Source organism: Pecten maximus, chromosome 7 (genome assembly GCF_902652985.1).
Source record: "Pecten maximus chromosome 7, xPecMax1.1, whole genome shotgun sequence".
NCBI lineage: Eukaryota > Metazoa > Mollusca > Bivalvia > Pectinida > Pectinidae > Pecten > Pecten maximus.
The window spans coordinates 10,602,957-10,624,218 of record NC_047021.1 but is presented as its reverse complement, the minus strand read 5'-3'; the positions used below and the strand labels follow the sequence as shown (position 1 = coordinate 10,624,218).

Genomic DNA, 21,262 nt, shown 5'->3' with positions numbered 1-21,262 from the left:
TTCTATGATTGCCATCTGAATGGAATTCTTTGTTGAACGCTCGGGGAACTTTCTGACTATGTTGTTTTATAGGTAAATCTCAGGATCATAATTCTATAATAGGAGAAGAAAAACACTCGGCCAGACCGGGGTTCGAACCCGGGACCTTCGAACACTAGCCGGATGCTCTACCAATATGAGCTACCTGGTCGCCGGCGCTCTTCCCAGTCCAGTTCCGCTACATTCCCCCTCCTTCAACAAAGTCTTCGACCTTGAAGACACACACGAGACCATATACCACCTCCGTGGGTATTTAGTTGGGTGCCATATGTAATAGGGGTGGGAAAATGCACTGGCAGACCTGGGTTCGAACCCGGGACCTCCGAACACTACCTGGATGCTCTACCAATATGAGCTACCTGGTCGCCGGCGTTCGTCCCAGTCCAGTTCCGCTACACTTTTGTACGTTTAGTCTTAAAATGTTACAAAACGACACATTCATAAAGCTTTGCTTATATTTTCATATTTTATCTCGTTATGAAAATATTTCGACCGCTGACATAATGTTAAAAATGTTAGTGGACCTGGCCAGTGACCACTTCTACCCGAGATCTGGTGTAATCAGTATTAGCCATATACAATACTAACTTACTAAAACAATACAGTGAACTTATAATGTATTTCATGATGGTCCTAACATCTAATTCTGAGAACGTGACTAATTTGATTTTTTATGGCGGGTGTCGTCGATGAAGCAAAAGGTGCTTTTCCTGGACAACAGATCTTATTAGCTTTGGCACTGATCTTGTCCTATGGTCATTTCTATGTACAACATTTAGAGTAATATGATCCAAGAATATTTGAATGATGTTTTAAAACTCCATATCAATGATGATGTTCCCATCATAAGACACATTGTTTGGTAGTAGTTTTCGCAATGGTGTTATAAAACGTGAAATTTTCTTGATCCAGCGAAAAATTTAGCTGCATCACTCAATAGATCCATGTTTTTAAAATTGGGAAAAACCAATGTGCCCAGCTATTTAGAACTACATGTACTTCATTCAGAAGTTTTTGCCTGGAAAATTCAACATAATTCTTTGTCAGCTGAGAAACATTCCATGTAATTTAAACTATGATAAAATTGATCACTGGTCGTTTAACTCGTCCTGTTCCTGTGGACACCCCTTCGAAAATTCTGAACACGTTTTCTTCAACCTAATGCAGTGGCGTAGGAAGCTGATAAAAAAGTAAGGGGGACAAGAAATGTTCATCTTTTTTGTTTTAGTTTTTTTGTTTGGTTTGTTTTTGTTTTTAATTTAAATCTAACCCATGTGTATGTCATGCATGTGTGTTACAATGGCTTCATTTCTGTATTCGTTGTATGTATGTGTGATGGACAAATCAAATCTTGTCTTCTTTATTTCGGAAACGATTTTTTATTCTTGTTTTTTTTTTTCAAAATTGAATCGGTCGTTATAACCAGTGAAATGAAAATATCATTTTGATGCGTGTGAAGGAACGCGACGTCGTAGGATTTTTGTTATGCTGTTTTGTTTTTAAACATGTTTTAACGCATATCAAAAGCCAGATAATATGAAAATTATAATAATAACATGTAATAGATATATCTAACATGCAAGATTTCACAAGAGAAAATACAATAATTATTTTACGTATTTTATCTACCTCTGCAATCAAAACCAGTTAAACGCAACTCTTTTCAACTCTGGAAGGAAATGAATGAACATGAACATGTTGCATTTAAATAATTGGAATAAACGTTACTGGTAACTTTGTTACATTTTATCCCCCCCCCCCCCCCTCCCCCCCCCCCCCCATTCGAATACAATTGTAGGTGATATCACCAAATGGGAATAAATAGTAAAACGGCGCCCCATACATTTGTAATCAATTATGAACTATTTGATGTAACTGATGTAATTTAAATTTTCATTTATGAAATTAATAAAATGGCATTCTTGAAAGATATCCTGCTGAAGTTGTAATTATGTGTCTTAAGTGTCGTGTGCTACGTGCATGAGGGTGGGACGGGGAGGGGCGCTGTGTATAATTTCAGGTTTACAGTTAATTTGACTGATTCCCCAAAAAAGTACAACATTAATTTTCAACTTATGCCACCGAAATATCAAAAGACTGATTTAGGTTTTGCATTTTGTCCAACCTGGCCGTACTATAACAGAACAAATATTAGCGGTAATCCAAGCAATTTTTTACCAGTGTGTAACCTAAATCAAGAGTTATCGTTCCTGCTTTGTTACCCTTGGCTACGTAAGGTGTCCAATATGGCGTCCGTTTAACCTAACCCTTGTCGTTCATAACAGAAAACTCTTTTTATCTGCATTGGTGATATATAATAATTAAGGATGGCAGCGGTTCTTCGAAGCGCCGCTGTTGCTTCAGCGAATCGAGGTCAACCAAGCTCATTCTATAGCAAAGATAAGACGAATCCGGTGTTTCAGTCTCTGGAGCAGGAGACAAAAAAGTTCATGGGCTACATGAAGAAACGGAACGTGTCTGGTTACCAGAAACCAGACGATGAACCCTGTTCTAGACCGTAAGAAATCATGAACAGATATATAATCACTGTACATTTATATACAGAAACGGAGTTAATTTATAGGAGTTATGGTTAAATTAAATTAAAGTTTCAGATTTGGTGACAAAAGCAACGTACTGCACAGTACTGAGTAGTCGTCCAATAAAAACAGTCATATTTAAACGACTACTGTAATCCTTAAAAAAGACATTGATCAGAATAACAGTGAACTTGTATAATGTGTACACTGTAGGCCTTCACCAAATGGGCCATGCAATGTCGCACAATTTAATATTTCTTCATTTTCTGGATTGATGAATTTCAGCCCACATGTTGTGTCAAAGATAACACAGGTACATGTATACAAATAAACATACAATAGAGGCGTTAAAAACAGGCTAATGGACACTTTTATTGATATCATATCGTTGCAGAACATGTATGGTACATTTTGTGATGTGCACTGCACGTATGTTCTTCAACATTAGTTTTAGATGTGCCCAGGTTGTTAAACTATGTCAGATATAAACAGCTAAGCAACAATTGATTTTAGAAACACATATTCTGAATATCATAACAGCCCTCATTGATGCAGATTATGACAATGCATGTGTGTGTATTTTAATTGTCATGATTACACTTGCAGGGCTGACACTTTGTTTGACCTTTGGAATAAGTATGAACCAAAACTGCCGAAGATGTACTATCAAGAGAAACTTTTGGAAATGGGAGATTTTTTGATGACAGTTCAGGTATGTATTTAATTATGTCCACTGTGTTGTACCATGTGTTGAGTGACTCTGATATCTTATATTACTGGTGCTGGGACATTTTTATGTAAGATAGATCTAAATAATATTTTGTAACTGAGGTAAAAGAGGCAATATATAATACTTGATTTTAGAACAAAACATACAATTCAGCTTATAAATAAAAGAATATTTTGTATTAGCTATAGACTGAGTATTAAAATAATCATACCAATGCTTGACACTATCATAACAGGAATGTACTTTTAAAATGAAAATTAAAAAAAAAGAGGCTAAATAGTACACTGTTAAAATAAGCCTGTAGTACTACATGAAAATGAGACAGGTGGACTATATGTGTAATGGTATAAGTTACATCATTTTATAGGATCAGTGTGCGATATACATATAAGGATTACCTATAAAGCCACAAATTGGCATATTTCCAATGGGGTCAATTAAAAGATGGAGGATGGAGTAAAAAGCAAAAATTGAGAATTTGGATCAAGTAATGGTTCAGATAGCATAAACAGGATATGTGTGTAACATATTATGTGATCAAACAGTTGATGGCTTTTCATTTATTTAGAAATCTGTAAAATATATATGTTTATAGTGATAGTCAGCTGTTCATAGTACTATATAATAGTAGTACCAAACAACAAAATGGTATTACACAGTATTATATTATTAATATTCATTAATCCATATACATGGTAGGACTATCTTTGGAAAATATTGTCTGTTAAAGTTGTGCCAATCATATTGAATTGTTTTAAATCACATTATTTTCTTTTACAGGAATACAGCCTGGCTCTGTGGCAGTGCTATGAACGCTACCTACTACACTTTGGACATGTTGATGAAGGGGAGATAACTGACGTTGACACCTTTAAGGCTACATTTTTCCCAGAAGGATTTGACAGTGATGATGCAGGACTCACAGTAAGCTTAGATCTGCTGGAGAGATTTTGGAATCAATGGAACAAAAAATAATTTAAACAAATTGTAAAAGTTACTGTGTAAGACTATATAATAATGGACTCTACTGAGTTTTGTTATTTATATTCTAAAAAGTAGTAGGTAGGAAATTGTTATTATGATAGACAAACGTTAATCATAATTGAATTTGAATTGATTTTTTTCAGTTCCGAGCATTAATGGGGAAGAGCATCAGCATGTACCAGGTGGTACGTGTTGGCGATCCCAAACTACAGAACAAACAGTCTGTAGACAGGTGTGTCCAGATCTTGGCCTTTCTTAGGCTGGTCATGCAGGTGGTCCTACCTCAGGAGAAACTCTGCTGGCTCGTCTATAATGGTAGGTGTTAACCGTCATGTGACATCCAACATACCCTCCTGTTATTGTTAAAGGTCAACATACCCAGAACTCTGTAGAAGGACAGCTGTGATAAGAAAAAAAATGTATGCCAATACTAAGTTTTCATTTTTCAAGGTAGAAATTTTAAATCATGATAACCTTCCTAATTAATATCTCTTATAAATTATATAAATAAAATATTTTGAACTACCTACCTTCCCTAAGTTTTTCTAGGGTACAAGATAAAACAAAATTCTGTACCGTATGAATATATATCATTTTGAAGACTGGGGACATTACAGTTTCACTCAATTTTGGTGGTGGGACGGAATTTCAGTAACTTTTGAAGAAAACTGTTTTTTTTTTAAGTATTCGAAGGGTCAGCGCGCAAAAGTCAAGGGGAAAAAATTCTGTGTGCCTTTTCTTTTGCAAATAGGTGCTATTTTCTTCTTTCTTTCCCTTTTCTCTCTCTCCTCCTTTTTCAGTTTCTCCTCTAACAATTGATACCATTTGCATGTCTGTATCTTAAAAATGGCCCTCATATTGACAATTTCTTTAAAGCACATATCAGAAACAGATTAACATATCTAAAGTTTGGGACACCTTTCAAGATGATTTGTGGTGTAACTAATTGAATGATCTAGCTAATATTGATACACCCAGTTGTAGCTTATATTCTCTTTCCAATAATGCTACTTAAAGTAATTTTGGGTTTCAATAGGGCTCCATATGAGGGTGTGAACATGGACAATTTGACGATTACTTGTTAGTATGCTAAGGTCATCAAAAGGATATATACTGTATGAAGTTGTTTTTAAATGTGTATGTATACTGTGCAGAGATTTTATATCTATATTATAGGAAAACAATGGACTTTGCCTTTTGATATATTTACTTAACTGACATGATGTGTCACTTACTTTACCCTAAAAAGACATTGGACTTGCTCTGTAGAGTATAATGTTCATGTTCTGACTGTTATATATTTCAGGAACAATCCATATTTACAGTATCTCAAGACATCTAATGTCACTCGGCAACTCCGCAAGAGTAAGTTTTGTCTGTCTTAGATTGTATGTATCTGTACATGTTATGATATGACCTCTGTCAATTTTTTTCTTCATCATCTTGATTCTGGAAATTTTGTCAAAGTCAAAAATATTATTATAGTTGATTTGCACATTGCAATCTGCTTGGCCTTTGAAAATGATTTATCTTTGTAGAAGTTAAATTTGATACTTTTCTTAATACAAGGATGATTGAAGACCAAAATTATGCTGAGCCAAGTCTCAACTTTAGGTCAGTGTTTCATGTAGACATTGTTACGAGATGAACATGTGTGTGTTGTGTTGTAGGTGATCGAGTATCTACTGTGGGCCAGTGTTTGTATGGAGACGTCAGTACCCCTCCTCGCTGTGAAGTACCTGCCGTGGAGAGCCACCCTGTACACTGCTGTATGTCAGTGTTATTTTGACTGCAAAGTCTCACATCATGCTGAGGTAGGTCAGCTTAGCCTTTGTCATACAACACTTGTTTAGAGATTCCTAATATCTCATAATCTCATTAGTTTTCTATAATAGGCATGGCAATGTTTTTTTAAGATATGGAATTTTCAGTTATGTACAACAATGTAATAAGATTTGAAAGCAGCATGTAAAACATTAAATTGACTATTTGATGATTTAAAACACTCACTAGAATTTATTAATCATAGAATATATTTATCACAATAAATGATTCACTATTTTACAAGTTACAAATTGTTTTGAATTTAGAATATATACAATGTCGTATTTATCAGAAATTCATCTTTTCCAGAAGTCGAAGTTTGATATCAAAGTGAGAAATTAAGTGTATTATCTGTTCTGTCCCAGTGGGTAAAATAATGTATGAGCAATGACATGAATTCCCTTGAATGTTTTTTCTTTGATATGCGATATTTATTTATGTTGAAGTTAAGATAATCTATAACCACGAACCAGAACCTGTGTTTATTTTGTGAAAATTTGTAGAATAAGAATAGGTACAGTCAAACTTTGTTAACTCAAACTTAGTTTAAACTTTCTGTTATTTCATTTCAAGCATATTCAATATATACAATAAACAAGACGATGAAGTTGAACTCTGATAACTCTAAGACTTTGCTAAACTTGAAGCAAAAAATTAGTTCTGGCAGTAAAAATTCTGTATTAAGTATACTCGGCTACCTCAAATACTCAGCAACTTTGAGATAGCAAGGTTCGACTGTACTAAAAGATCCTCACTATTTTAAGTAAATCTAAATTTATATGGAATTGTTTACATGCTATATCTCTGTGATGTACAGACTCCCATTTGTGAGTCAGCCTTGCTCCAGGTTACAGATTTTTACCCACTGTTGTTTTCTGTTATAGATTCAGATTTGGTTTTTACATGAGTTTCTGTTATCAGGTCTTTACAGTTTATGATAAAGCCAGTTATTTCTACGGATTCAAATTTTCAGACATGTACAATTATCCTCTGATTAAGATTTATATAAATTCATACATCATATGTACATATCAATAACTAAAATCACAGTTGTCCTACACCTTGTAGGCAGCAATCTTTATCAAACTATCACACTGGTTGTGTTATTGAATTCGAACAAGATAACTTATAAATTACTTAATGGGTACATTCCAGGAATGTGGTGAGTACCATATAGTTTGTATTGTTACATAGATAAAGTTTCCATGATATACATACTGGTACTGAATTAATGAATGAAAGGATCCTGGTTTGATGATAAGATTGATTCTACAATTCCATTACACATAATTGGAATAAATTGAGGAAATTTGATGCATGAAATTTAGAACAGCTTCTGTGTTATTCTAATTATACATCTGTTAGAGTCGCTAGCATGAAGGATCAAGAGGTTTTTACATAAATCTCTGATATTTTTGCAGGCATTTGCCAGACGAGGCTTAGCCAAAATAAATGAATTGAGTCGACTAGAAAGTCTGAGTAGTTCCACAGAGACTTATGAGTCTGAGGAGGCATTCCGTCAGGCTACTGTCAAGGTGTGTATATGACCTGTAGAGTATCAAAAATAAGTAGAAATCTACATAAATATTAGCTTTACAAATCACAAAGCATTTTCACAACAAAAATTTCTACCGTTTGCTTAACCTTATGCCTTAAGTACGACAAGCGTTTTGTCTAAGATATTTTATGCTAGATGTTTAACAATTTATCAATGAAGTTTGCTTTAGTAGCACTAACTAGAAAGTACCATAAGGTAATACTGGCATTCCAAGTGCCAAATATTTCAACTAGCTTTAGCAGCAGTTTGAAAAAGAATAAATTAAGGTTTAGAAATTATTTTTCAAAGTAATATATAGAATATGTATGATTTTTATTTCAGATGGCTGTTATGGTGTTCCGAAGGTCAGCTTTTGAAACAAGGAGAAAACCAAAAGGTCTGTTGCGTCCAAAAACTCGTGCCAACCTCAAGGATGCCCAAAATGTAAGTATCGTAATACAGTTGGTAGTATGTAGCAGTTATTTCCTTTATTTCACCCTATAAAGTGAAACAGATTTAGCTTCTATAAACATAGGTCACATAACTCTGCCTTTTGATTTTAGTTACCATGGCCACGTACCCCGAGTGAGAAACTGTTGTCGGACATGTTTGAAGGTAGTGCAGCCCAGTTCTTGTGTATCCTGGAGAGTTTGAATGATACCAACCGCCGTACTATACTAACGTCACCTCCGGCTGCAGACAGTGAAGTAGAGATCCTTGATGTGTATGCTGAATTGTTCCTTGCTGGTCAGGAAATTCTTTCTGGTATGTCATACTGTAGATTTACTTTTATGAAATTGGTATGAATAATTATATAAATGAAAAGGGAAATAATGTATTCTCTCTGTCAAATGAGATACTGTTAAGATTATTAAAATGCCAAGAATTGATTTCTTTTTATACATGCATGGATAAAAGTGTTCAGTATTAATACTGAATTCAGTATTTTGGAAATACTTTCCCCCATATATACCTATGTCAAATTTTGACAAAACCAGCTATTTCAGTATTTCAGGAACCGGGACACTTTCACCCATCTACATGTCATTTTTATTTTAATATTTTTTTTGTGCTCCATCTTTTAAATTACATTTTCCACTTCCAGGTGGTGGCGGTCGAAGAGGATCCGGAGTAAAGCCCACCAGTAACATCCCTGTACCTACATTGTGTGGGGTCGTTAGGGGCAAGAGTCTGCTTGGAATGGCGACACATGGTGAATGATGCTAATTATTATCTCCCCTTAATATCTGAGAATATGTCTCGTCTTTATATAAGGATGATTCATATATCGGTTTTCCTATCAGAACAAAAGATAATAAATGGGATATGTTCGTGTTCTCTAAGGTTTCTTTCAACATTTTACAAGTTATCAATCAGAATGACCCTACAATTTGTTTTGATCTAAAGAAACTATTTTGAAATTTTGAGGTTTAGTTGAAGGGGCAGTCTACAAGGGTATGTGTTCCTCTTGACCACATTTTTGACTTCTCATCCAAAATTACTGTAGGACAAAATTTACAGATGTGGTTGGTTGTTATTACAAGTAAATTTGTCTTTGGTATCTCCTTAACATCATAAAACTGACTCTTGCATAAAACTCTGTGAAATAAGATGTTTAAACATTTCATACATTTTGTTACATATCTCCTTAACATCATATGACTGACTATTACATAAAACTCTGTGAAATAAGATGTTTAAACATTTCATACATTTTGTTACATATCTCCTTAACATCATATGACTGACTATTACATAAAACTCTGTGAAATAAGATGTTTTAACATTTCATACATTTTGTTACATATCTCCTTAACAACATATGACTGACTATTACATAAAACTCTGTGAAATAAGATGTTTAAACATTTCATACATTTTGTTACATATCTCCTTAACATCATATGACTGACTATTACATAAAACTCTGTGAAATAAGATGTTTTAACATTTCATACATTTTGTTACATATCTCCTTAACAACATATGACTGACTATTACATAAAACTCTGTGAAATAAGATGTTTTAACATTTCATACATTTTGTTACAAGAGTGCATCAGACTCACCACCTTGTCTTATACTGTGTACAGAGGAATGCTACCTGATAAAAGGCAGGTCTGAACCATATTTAAAGAAAATAAAAGGAAGTGTTTATTTATTATATAGGTGAGGATGGAGCAACCATTGAGGGTGCCATAAAGTTGGTGAAGATGGCATACTGCTTTGAGCAGTGGGATGTGTTTGACATATTGATAGAGGGTGTCCTCATGTACATCAGGGTAGGTATCGCTGTAAGATATCAAACAGATACATCAGACTAGTATAGATGGTAATATTCCTGGGGTATTCAATTTTGCTATGTTTGCAGTCATTTAATCTTTAACCTTCACAAATGTCTAGACATGTTACTTATCTACTGCAGAATTTAGACATGGAAGTGCTGCATGAAAAATAATGCATGCAAACTAGTTTCGACTGGCTGAGATCAACAAAATAATAGCCGGGCGAAATTGAACAATTACACAATAGCTTCCCATAAGAGTTTGACTACTCACTACCAGCTTTACTCTACACAGATCATCAAGAACCACACCAGTGAATATGCATGGGATGAAAAGGCCCTAGAATTATTACTGGCCATGGAGAAAGTGAACCCTAACCGTCGCCACAAGCGGACAATGACCTCTATTGGTGAAGAGGATAAGGAAAAGGATAGCATCAACCAGGATATAGGGGCGGCATCACAGGCTGGGGGACGTAAGTAGGGGCTTTCCGGGTTAGGATCGAAGGTCATACCCTCACAGGTTAGGGGACAGTCTCAAAGGTCATACCCTCACAGGTTAGGGGACAGTCTCAAAGGTCATACCCTCACAGTTTAGGGGACACTCTCAAAGGTCATATCCTCACAGGTTAGGGGACAGTCTCAAAGGTCATACCCTCACAGGTTAGGGGACAGTCTCAAAGGTCATACCCTCACAGCTTAGGGGACAGTCTCAAAGGTCATACTATCACAGGTTAGGGGGGAGAGTCTCAAGGTCATACCCTCATAGGTTAGGGGACAGTCTCAAAGGTCATAGCCTCACAGGTTAGGGGACAGTCTCAAATGTCTTACCTTCAAAGGTTTGGGGACAGTCTCAAAGGTCATAGCCTCACAGGTTAGGGGACAGTCTCAAAGGTCATAGCCTCACAGGTTAGGGGACAGTCTCAAAGGTCATAGCCTCACAGTTTAGGGGACAGTCTCAAAGGTCATAGCCTCACAGTTTAGGGGACAGTCTCAAAGGTCTTACCCTCACAGGTTAGGGGACAGTCCCATAGGTCATACCCTCATAGGTTAGGGGACAGTCTCAAAGGTCATACCCTCACAGGTTAGTGTAGAGCCTCAAAGGTCATACCCTCACAGGTTAGGGGACAACCTCATTATGTCATAGCCTCACAGACTGTGGACATAAGTAGGGGCCAGACTCGAAAATCAAGGGAAAGTCTCGCAATTTAGGTAACAACTTGAAAGAACGGGGGATAGACTCAAATGCTTCAGGACATAAGTAGAGGCTTCACATGTTAGTGTAGAGCCTCAAAGGTCTGGGGACAGTCTGAAACGCAAGGAGCAGTTTTAGAGGAAGTCAGCCTCGCATGTATCTGGTCCAATTTGTTTAAGAATTTCGTTTAGCTAATAACGTCAGCATCACAGTACCATTAGTGGAAATGACATCTACATTTTGTAAATGTGTCAGAAGTGACATCCCTGATATAAGGCATAGAGTTAATCATTGGAAGTTAGATTGGACGATATATATGTGTCTTGATCATCAACCTTGTATACATCTGTTGTAGCCACATCAGTGAGGTCCCTAAACCTGGGAGATGAACTCATCCATGTAGCTGAGGTGCTTATGTCTATTGTTACTGGTCCATTCAAGGTAAGACATTATCACAATACAACTTCACTTTTACATTTCCTTTATTGTTTAGAGAGAGAGAAAAAAGAAAGAAACAAACAAAAAATTAAGAAAAACTAAATTAAAAAAAAAAATTATCAGTTTTATACACAGGTTATAATTATAGACTGTTTAAAGGTTAATCATGTTTTGCCAAGAGGCTCTCTCTTCAGACTAATGGTGTGTTTTTGTGTGTATCAGCCCTCAGAAATAGAAGTGGACATGGTGGTGGACACAGCCCTTTTCTTGTGGAACAAAACAAAGGCTGTTTTCCAGAAACATCAGACTGGATCACTGGACAATCCCAAATATCTGCAGAGAATGGACAGCCCTAACAAGGTCAGAGGTTATTTATAGCCCTAGCAAGGTCAGGAGTTATTTATATTCCTTGTGTTGACAAACATTTTTCATAGCCTAAGCAGGTCAGAATTATTTATAGCACAAAGGTAAAAGAGTATTAAATTGTAGCCTTAATAAGGTCAGATTATTTAAAGTTCTAATAAGGTCAGAGGTTATCAATAACAAAAGTGAGGTAAGAAATTATTTATAGCTTTAGATACTTACTGTATAGCCTTTGTTAGGATAGTGATTACCTATAGCTCTAGTAAGTCTAGGACAGAAGTTGTTTATAACTTTATGTACTACAGTGGAACTTCGTTAACTCGAACTCCGAAAACTCAAATACCCTGCTTAACTCGAAGTACCTCGTCAGTCCCGGCCAAATTCTCTCTTTATCTTAGTTAAGAAAACTCGGGAAATTCGAACTCGAAAAACTCGGATAATACGAAGTGAAAATTTGGACCCAACAATAAAAATCCTATTTGAATTGTCGATGGAATCTTATAACAACAACTGTTGGTGATAAAAAGTACTGCTTTACTTACATCAGGTAATTTCCTAAGGTGGTCGCCGATAATAGTACAAACGATAGTCAACAACTCATCTACCCGCTCGCTCAAGCGGAACTAATCTCTGACAAACTGGTAGATCTACTCGGCTGATGTTTTTACAGGTGTAGAAATGAAACAGTCACCGGTGCCTATTAAATCTTTAAACTGCTGAAACAAAAGCGTAATGACTGCCGAGGTGTTCAGAGTACGACTGTAATGGTCAGCGCTGTCTATTAAATCGGATAGCATGCAAACTCAGTAACAGTAACATTTTATACGTACATGCACAGCCCAACTTCCGGTGCTAATACACATGGAAATGGCGTGGTTATCAATAAAACGTAAGTAGGCCTATCAAACAGTATTTTATATGTCCAATATAAGGTAATGGTTCTATTACGTTTTACATACAATCTGTGTTAAACGGTTATTTGATTTGACATGAATAAATTGTTATTCTGTCGAATTCCGTGTTATCGTTATTCCTTTTGAGAGCATGACTTGCACATCAGATCGTTATTGAAGTGACTAAGTGAACAAAACTTTATCGTGACTGTATATCGGCAAAACTACATCAAACTACAAGTGACAGAACAAAACATTACATACATATTTACATGTATTGACCAGTCTTCACATTAAACTGATGAGCGACAGAGCGGAGTTAAAATGATTATATAATGTTGACAAATATTGACCAAACTTTTCACCAAAAATGAAAACTCGCTTAATTCGAACACTCGGATAACTCAGGAAGTTTTTTCGTGGTCCCGTCGATTTCGAGTTAATGAAGTTCCACTGTATATATAGTTACTGTGTAGCTTTAATAAGAATATAGATTACCTATAGCTCTAGGTGGGACAGAAGTGGTTTATAACTTTAGGTAATTACTGTGTAGTTTTAATAAGAATACAGATTACCTATAGCTCTAGGTAGGACAGAAGTAATTTATAACTTTAGGTAATTACTGTATAGTTTTAATAAGAATACGGATTACCTATAGCTCTAGGTAGGACAGAAGTTGTTTATAACTTTAGTTACTAACTGTAGAGCTTTAATAAGAATATATATTACCTATAGCTCAAGGTAGGACAGAAGTGGTTTATAGTTACCTTACAAGGTTATAGAGGTTATGACAAAAGTTTGATATCCTTACACAAGCTTAAGAAATAGATCACATAGATATAGAACTTGTCATAAACATAATCATACATGGTACTAAAACAATAGGTTATTACTAGGGTTGATGAAGATAGAGACTTTACTATAGTTGTACAGCCATCTGATGTATGTATTGGCGTATACTATAGTTGTACAGCCATCTGATGTATGTATTGGCGTATACTATAGTTGTACAGCCATCTGATGTATGTATTGGCGTATACTATAGTTGTACAGCCATCTGATGTATGTATTGGCGTATACTATAAGTGTACAGCCATCTAATGTATGTATTGGCGTATACTATAGGTGTACAGCCATCTGATGTATGTATAGGCGTATACTATAGTTGTACAGCCATCTGATGTATGTATAGGCGTATACTATAGTTGTACAGCCATCTGATGTATGTATAGGCGTATACTATAGTTGTACAGCCATCTGATGTATGTATTGGCGTATACTATAGTTGTACAGCCATCTGATGTATGTATAGGCGTATACTATAGTTGTACAGCCATCTGATGTATGTATAGGCGTATACTATAGTTGTACAGCCATCTGATGTATGTATTGTGTATGTTATAGTGGGTCTATATTCTGGATGTGGTACACCAAGTTCTGGGCTGGTGTGGACTAAGCAGTGTCGACCCAGCACTCACAGCAGAAGTGGTGCTGCGACTCGCCCTGGTGCTGGAGAGCAGTGCCAACTTGGATGATGGTAAGCTGTGAGGAAACCCTGGGTCAATGGCTGTGAGGAATCCCTGGGTCAATGGCCTTGAGGAAACCCTGGGTCAATGGCCCTGAGGAAACCCTGGGTCAATGGCCCTGAGGAAACCCTGGGTCAATGGCCCTGAGGAAACCCTGGGTCAATGGCCCTGATGAATCCCTGGGTCAATGGCCCTGAGGAAACCCTGGGTCAATGGCCCTGAGGAAACCCTGGGTCAGTGGCCCTGAGGAATCCCTGGGTCAATGGCCCTGAGGAAACCCTGGGTCAATGGCCTTGAGGAAACCCTGGGTCAATGGCCCTGGGGAAATCCTGGGTCAATGGCCCTGAGGAGACCCTGGGTCAATGGCCCAGAGGAAACCCTGGGTCAATGGCCCAGAGGAAACCCTGGGTCAATGGCCCTGAGGAATCCCTGGGTCAATGGCCTTGAGGAGACCCTGGGTCAATGGCCCTGAGGAATCCCTGGGTCAATGGCTGTGAGGAAACCCTGGGTCAATGGCCTTGAGGAAACCCTGGGTCAATGGCCTTGAGGAAACCCTGGGTCAATGGCTGTGAGGAGACCCTGGGTCAATGACCCTGAGGAGACCCTGGGTCAATGGCCTTGAGGAGACCCTGGGTCAATGGCCCTGAGGAGACCCTGGGTCAATGGCCCTGAGGAAACCCTGGGTCAATGGCCTTGAGGAATTCCTGGGTCAATGGCCCTGGGCAAACCCTGGGTCAGTGGCCCTGAGGAAACCTTGGGTCAATGACCCTGATGAGACCCTGGGTCAATGGCCCTGAGGAAACCCTGGGTCAATGACCCTGAGGAAACCCTGGGTCAATGGCCCGGAGGAAACCTTGGGTCAATGACCCTGATGAGACCCTGGGTCAATGGCCCTGGGCAAACCCTGGGTCATTTGTCCTGATGAGACCCTGGGTCAATGGCCCAGGGGAAACCCTGGGTCAGTTGTCCTGATGGGACTGTGGGTCAGTTTTGTCAAGTTACTTAAGATTAACAGTGTTGCAGTGTTGGAGGCAATATGTATACTTATATTTATGTAAACAATTATAAGCTTGCATTTACATGTGTTTTGGTTTGGTCATAAATAACCTGGTGTGTAAATACAACAGTACTGTTATTGTGTTCTAATGAAGTATGTTTTAATACATTATTCCTGAAAATCTGTTAAATATGTGAAAAGTATTATATACAATTTGGTATTATACCATAGATATTGCTATTTCCTTTTAACACACAACTGTGTACCATACCTATGGCATTGTTTGTTAAATTTTATTGGTGTCTGTTCAGATTTGTCACATGTCTAGTTAAATACAATCTGAGTGTGTTAGGGACGTCACATTTCTAGTTAGAATAAATATAATGGGTGTGTTAAGGGACGTCACATTTCTAGTTAGAATAAATATAATCGGTGTGTTTAGGGACGTCATATTTCTAGTTAGAATAAATATAATCGGTGTGTTTAGGGACGTCACATTTCTAGTTAGAATAAATATAATCGGTGTGTTTAGGGACGTCATATTTCTAGTTAAATATAATTGGTGTGTTAGGAACGTCACAGTTCTTGTTAGAATAAATATAATCGGTGTGTTTAGGGATGTCATATTTCTAGTTAAATATAATTGGTTTGTTAGGGACGTCACAATTCTTATTAAAATAGATATAATCGATGTGTGTAAGGGACGTCGTATTTCTAGTTAAATATAATTGGTGTGTCAGGGACGTCACAGTTCTTGTTAGAATAGATATAATCAGTGTGTGTGTCAGGAACATCATAATTCCATTACAGTGTGAATATAATCAGCAAATATATCTATCACTTAATGATGCACTGATAAACAGATGAGCAATAGGGGTGTAGAAAGTTCCCAATGTCAAGGTTACGGTCACTGGAAATAGAACTGGGAATATACTGTCAAAAAAACTCATGTACTTAAAGGCCCTTAAAGAAGGCACATCTACTGAAATTTGACTTGATACCTTGTGTTATGCAGATTTGCAATATGGGTTTAAAAACTTCCTAAGGTTAAGGTCAAGGTCGTTCTAACTAAAAGTATAACGGAATATGCTTTCAGTTTTACATCATCTAAGGCCACAGAAGGCCAAATTTCATCTGATCATGCACTGTGATAATGCACATATATTACATTTCAAGTTTCATATAATTTCACTACAGATATTTGACTTAATTCTATAGTTTTAGGTTTTTTCATTGTTTTGTCTGTGCTGCTTCATTTTAATGAGTTTTTCACATGCTTAATTTAATTTAATGATGATTTATTGCTTTTTAACTTTGATTGGTGTTAGCGTAATATCAGACTGTTTGTGAACTATTGTTGTCTGCATAATGTTAACATTATTAGTCAGTGTAGTGACAAAACTCCTGGTCAGAGCAGGTAAGATGCAAACATTTACCAAACACCTTATATTTGAATTTTAATTCTCAATAAAAAGGTAAAGAGGAAGCCTTAAGGTCAAAGGTTGTGAAGGTAATGGAGGACGCAAAGGCTGGAGGGGTGAAAATCTCTCTGCCAATGAAGGGTAGGTGATAGATGGTGACATGCAAAAGGCATGATGTTGGTTCTCACAGCACACAGTTTCACAGTCACCCCTCACACACTGACCAGTATAATGTAACATGTGAAATGATACAAGATATAATCTGTGAAAGACGACCTTTGTCTCTGCCCCCTATCCTGAAGACAGCAGCTGAAATACCTGTGTGTGGGGATCATGACTTGTGTTTTCTGCTCGTTTATTGGCATGCTCCTTCCTTCACGGAAATCTCACTTGTATCAATGGAACTTCCTCTCTATGGAATGGTGGTTACTTTCTCCTATGTGTGTACACCCAGGGGGATATATCTACTAATACCTGTAACAGCTGGAGCTTCTGCCTGCTCTTATTACTGCTCTTTACATCGCCTGTTATGCTAAGCTTGGACAGAGAACAAAACACATTCTATAATAAGAAATATATCTTTTGAAGTTTTGCATGGTATTTCTTTTTGTTTTAAATTTTGCATGATGCTGGTAAAGTGAAAAGAAAAACAAATGAAGCATGTTATTTGGAAGGCAGAGATAGTTGACCTGCCAGTAATCTGATCATCTGATGATTAACATAATTACTAAGTAGTCCATATCATTTGTAGTGAACAACTTGCAAACAGATATCATTACAGTAAATACACCAACATATTGCAATTTAGTGCCATTGTGCAAAGCACTAGAAAAAACTATTTTTCTAACTTGAATAAATTTGGTGAGAGGTTAGCAGTAGGTTAGCATTGTTAATCTTTACATTGGTGAGATGTTAGCAGTGTTAACCTTTGCAGTGGTGAGAGGTTAGCAGTGTTAATCTTTACAGTACAATGATGAGAGGTTAGCAGTGTAAACCTTTAATGTAGTGAGAGGTTAGCAGTGTTAATCTTCACAGTACAATGATGAGAGGTTAGCAGTGTTAATCTTTACTGTGGTGAGAGGTTAGCAGTGTTAACTTTTACAGTGGTGAGAGGTTAGCAGTGTTAACTTTTACAGTGGTGAGAGGTTAGCAGTGTTAACCTTTACAGTGGTGAGAGGTTAGCAGTGTTAACCTTTACAGTGGTGAGAGGTTAGCAGTGTTAACCTTTACTGTGGTGAGAGGTTAGCAGTGTTAACTTTTACAGTGGTGAGAGGTTAGCAGTGTTAACCTTTACAGTGGTGAGAGGTTAGCAGTGTTAACCTTTACAGTGGTGAGAGGTTAGCAGTGTTAACCTTTACAGTGGTGAGAGGTTAGCAGTGTTAACCTTTACAGTGGTGAGAGGTTAGCAGTGTTAACCTTTACAGTGGTGAGAGGTTAGCAGTGTTTACCTTTACAGTGGTGAGAGGTTAGCAGTGTTAACCTTTACAGTGGTGAGAGGTTAGCAGTGTTAACTTTTACAGTGGTGAGAGGTTAGCAGTGTTAACCTTTACAATGGTGAGAGGATACCAGTGTTACTGTTTGATTTATATTTTTAAGATGGTGGCAGTATTAATAATTTCTATACATACTTCATTGTGATTCTAGACTTTGTATTATTTTTAAGAGACCTGTTGCAATCGCTGTTGTTTGTTGTCGTCTGTTGTCTGTCGTCCATTTGTAAACAATTTACATCTGTGACTTTTTCTGAGAAGCCCCTAAACCAATTTCAATAAAATTTTGCAGAAAACTTCCATGGTCAAAGTTCAACCAAAATTGTGAATTATTTGGTCATAAACAAAAACAGTCAGATTGAGTGAAATAGATGAAAGGATCTTTAAAGTGTTTTATCAAACACTGACTTTCATGACCCTGGGGATGGGGTAAAATTTTAGTATAGTTTATATTGGGAAATTACATTTTCGAGCATCATTTGTTGACTTAAAATAATCTAAACATGGTTGAAATAATCAGTTTGGGATGGCAACTTGATGGTATACACATATTGGCCCTGACTGACCCCCTCTGGAGCTGAAATTCAGTCCAAAATGGGTCAAATTGACTGACTAATAGCAGAACTTGGGTGACCGTTGAGGCCCATGTTCCTCTCGTTTTTTATTTTCACACCTTTTAACTCAAATAACAAAGTAACAATTTCATCATATTTTGTTCATTAATGTTTTAATTCAAATAACAATTTTGGTCCTTAATATATTTGATTCTTTATGCTAACATTGTTTCCTTAATTTTTAATTACATATTAAATCTACCGTTTGACCCAAATAAAGGAATGTATGTTTACAAAAAATGTAATGCTGTACATGATTTGATTTTGAAAATATTCCACCAACTTGTTCCTGTAGATATGTTTGGTTTGTAACAATTGGAACTAGGTTCCAGTAAAAGGTAAAAATACTATACATAGTGCCATTGTCTCCCTTTGTTCTGATCTAGAAGCAATATACAATAGCTATATATATAATTATTATAAACAATAACCATATATATATATATATATATATAGATAATAAATTGTTTTTATCCTTACGGACGAATTATAAAAGTAAAATAAAAAAACCAACTCTCCGTTAGCGCTTTCGTCGCGTCATGGCGACTCTCCAGAATGAATCATCATTCTGGAGAGTCGCCATGACGCGACGAAAGCGCTAACGGAGAGCTGTTTTTTTTATTTTACTTATATATATATATATATACATCCCTTTTTAAAGATGAAATATCATATATTTAACAAGGTAGTCATAAAATCAATATCCAATACCTAAGTTACTGAAAACATGGCATTGAATTCTACAGCATACAAGACTTTGACTGAGGTTGATTTTATCTATCTTTAGATATCATCTCCACCCTAAAGGAGTCAAAGACATCCCTTTCGGACATAGGTAACCTTGGAGATGGCAGTCAGCAGTTTGTCAGTCGTACTTCCATGCTGTCATCATCAATGTTGAATATCAATCCTCGTATGCAGCTGATGCAGGCCCGGGAGATCCTCGAGATGGGTCTAGAGAATGTGTCTTATGCCAGGCAGGCTGTAGCCCTTAATGATGGGAAATCTATCGCTGATGTCAGCTGGGCCAAGGTAGGGTGAGGACTGTACACACATGTTATAATGTGCTCATCTTTGAGATTTTGAGCTTATGTTTAAATTTTTGCTATGATTTAAAACTGCATTTTGGATGAATTTTGTTAAACTACCTGACACGATGAAAATGACAAAGCAGTTTGTGTATTGATATGTTTCGTGTTCTGTCACATGTTTTGGTGACCTGTACACCACTGTTGTATATATGGAGATCTATTATACACATGTTTTGGTGACCTGTACACCACTCTTGTATATATGGAGATCTATTATACACATGTTTTGGTGACCTGTACACCACTGTTGTATATATGGGAATCTATTATACACATGTTTTGGTGACCTGTACACCACTGTTGTATATGTCGATCTAGTAAACACATGTTTTGGTGACCAGTACACCACTGTTGTATATGTCGATCTAGTAAACACATGTTTTGATGACCTGTACACCACTGTTGTATATGTCGATCTAGTAAACACATGTTTTGATGACCTGTACACCACTGTTGTATATGTCGATCTAGTAAACACATGTTTTGGTGACCTGTACACCACTGTTGTATATGGAGATCTATTATACACATGTTTTGGTGACCTGTACACCACTGTTGTATATGGAGATCTAGTATACACATGTTTTGGTGACCAGTACACCACTGTTGTATATGTCGATCTAGTATACACATGTTTTGGTGACCTGTACACCACTGTTGTATATGGAGATCCAGTATACACATGTTTTGGTGACCTGTACACCACTCTTGTATATATGGGAATCTATTATACACATGTTTTGGTGACCAGTACACCACTGTTGTATATGGAGATCTATTATACACATGTTTTGGTGACCAGTACACCACTGTTGTATATGTCGATCTAGTAAACACATGTTTTGATGACCTGTACACCACTGTTGTATATGTCGATCTAGTAAACACATGTTTTGATGACCTGTACACCACTGTTGTATATGTCGATCTAGTAAACACATGTTTTGGTGACCTGTACACCACTGTTGTATATGGAGATCTATTATACACATGTTTTGGTGACCTGTACACCACTGTTGTATATGGAGATCTAGTATACACATGTTTTGGTGACCAGTACACCACTGTTGTATATGTCGATATAGTATACACATGTTTTGGTGACCTGTACACCACTGTTGTATATGTCGATCTAGTATACACATGTTTTGGTGACCTGTACACCACTCTTGTATATATGGGAATCTATTATACACATGTTTTGGTGACCAGTACACCACTGTTGTATATGGAGATCTAGTATACACATGTTTTGGTGACCAGTACACCACTGTTGTGGAGATCTAGTATACACAT

At 36.8% G+C, this 21,262-nt stretch overlaps 1 protein-coding gene across 1 annotated transcript in view; it reads left to right on the top strand.

Moving 5' to 3' along the window:
• The first annotated feature begins 2,284 nt into the window (after window positions 1–2,284).
• LOC117331569 (cilia- and flagella-associated protein 54-like) overlaps window positions 2,285–21,262 on the top strand; it is an 85,121-nt gene continuing 66,143 nt past the window's right edge. The window contains 17 exon segments of the mRNA XM_033890361.1: window positions 2,285–2,557; window positions 3,186–3,291; window positions 4,090–4,233; window positions 4,437–4,608; window positions 5,600–5,658; window positions 5,964–6,107; window positions 7,539–7,652; window positions 7,997–8,098; window positions 8,218–8,419; window positions 8,760–8,867; window positions 9,824–9,936; window positions 10,234–10,414; window positions 11,489–11,574; window positions 11,794–11,931; window positions 14,232–14,364; window positions 16,826–16,912; window positions 19,663–19,907. Coding sequence (XP_033746252.1) covers window positions 2,367–2,557; window positions 3,186–3,291; window positions 4,090–4,233; window positions 4,437–4,608; window positions 5,600–5,658; window positions 5,964–6,107; window positions 7,539–7,652; window positions 7,997–8,098; window positions 8,218–8,419; window positions 8,760–8,867; window positions 9,824–9,936; window positions 10,234–10,414; window positions 11,489–11,574; window positions 11,794–11,931; window positions 14,232–14,364; window positions 16,826–16,912; window positions 19,663–19,907 — 2,325 coding nt within the window. The 5' untranslated portion in view covers window positions 2,285–2,366.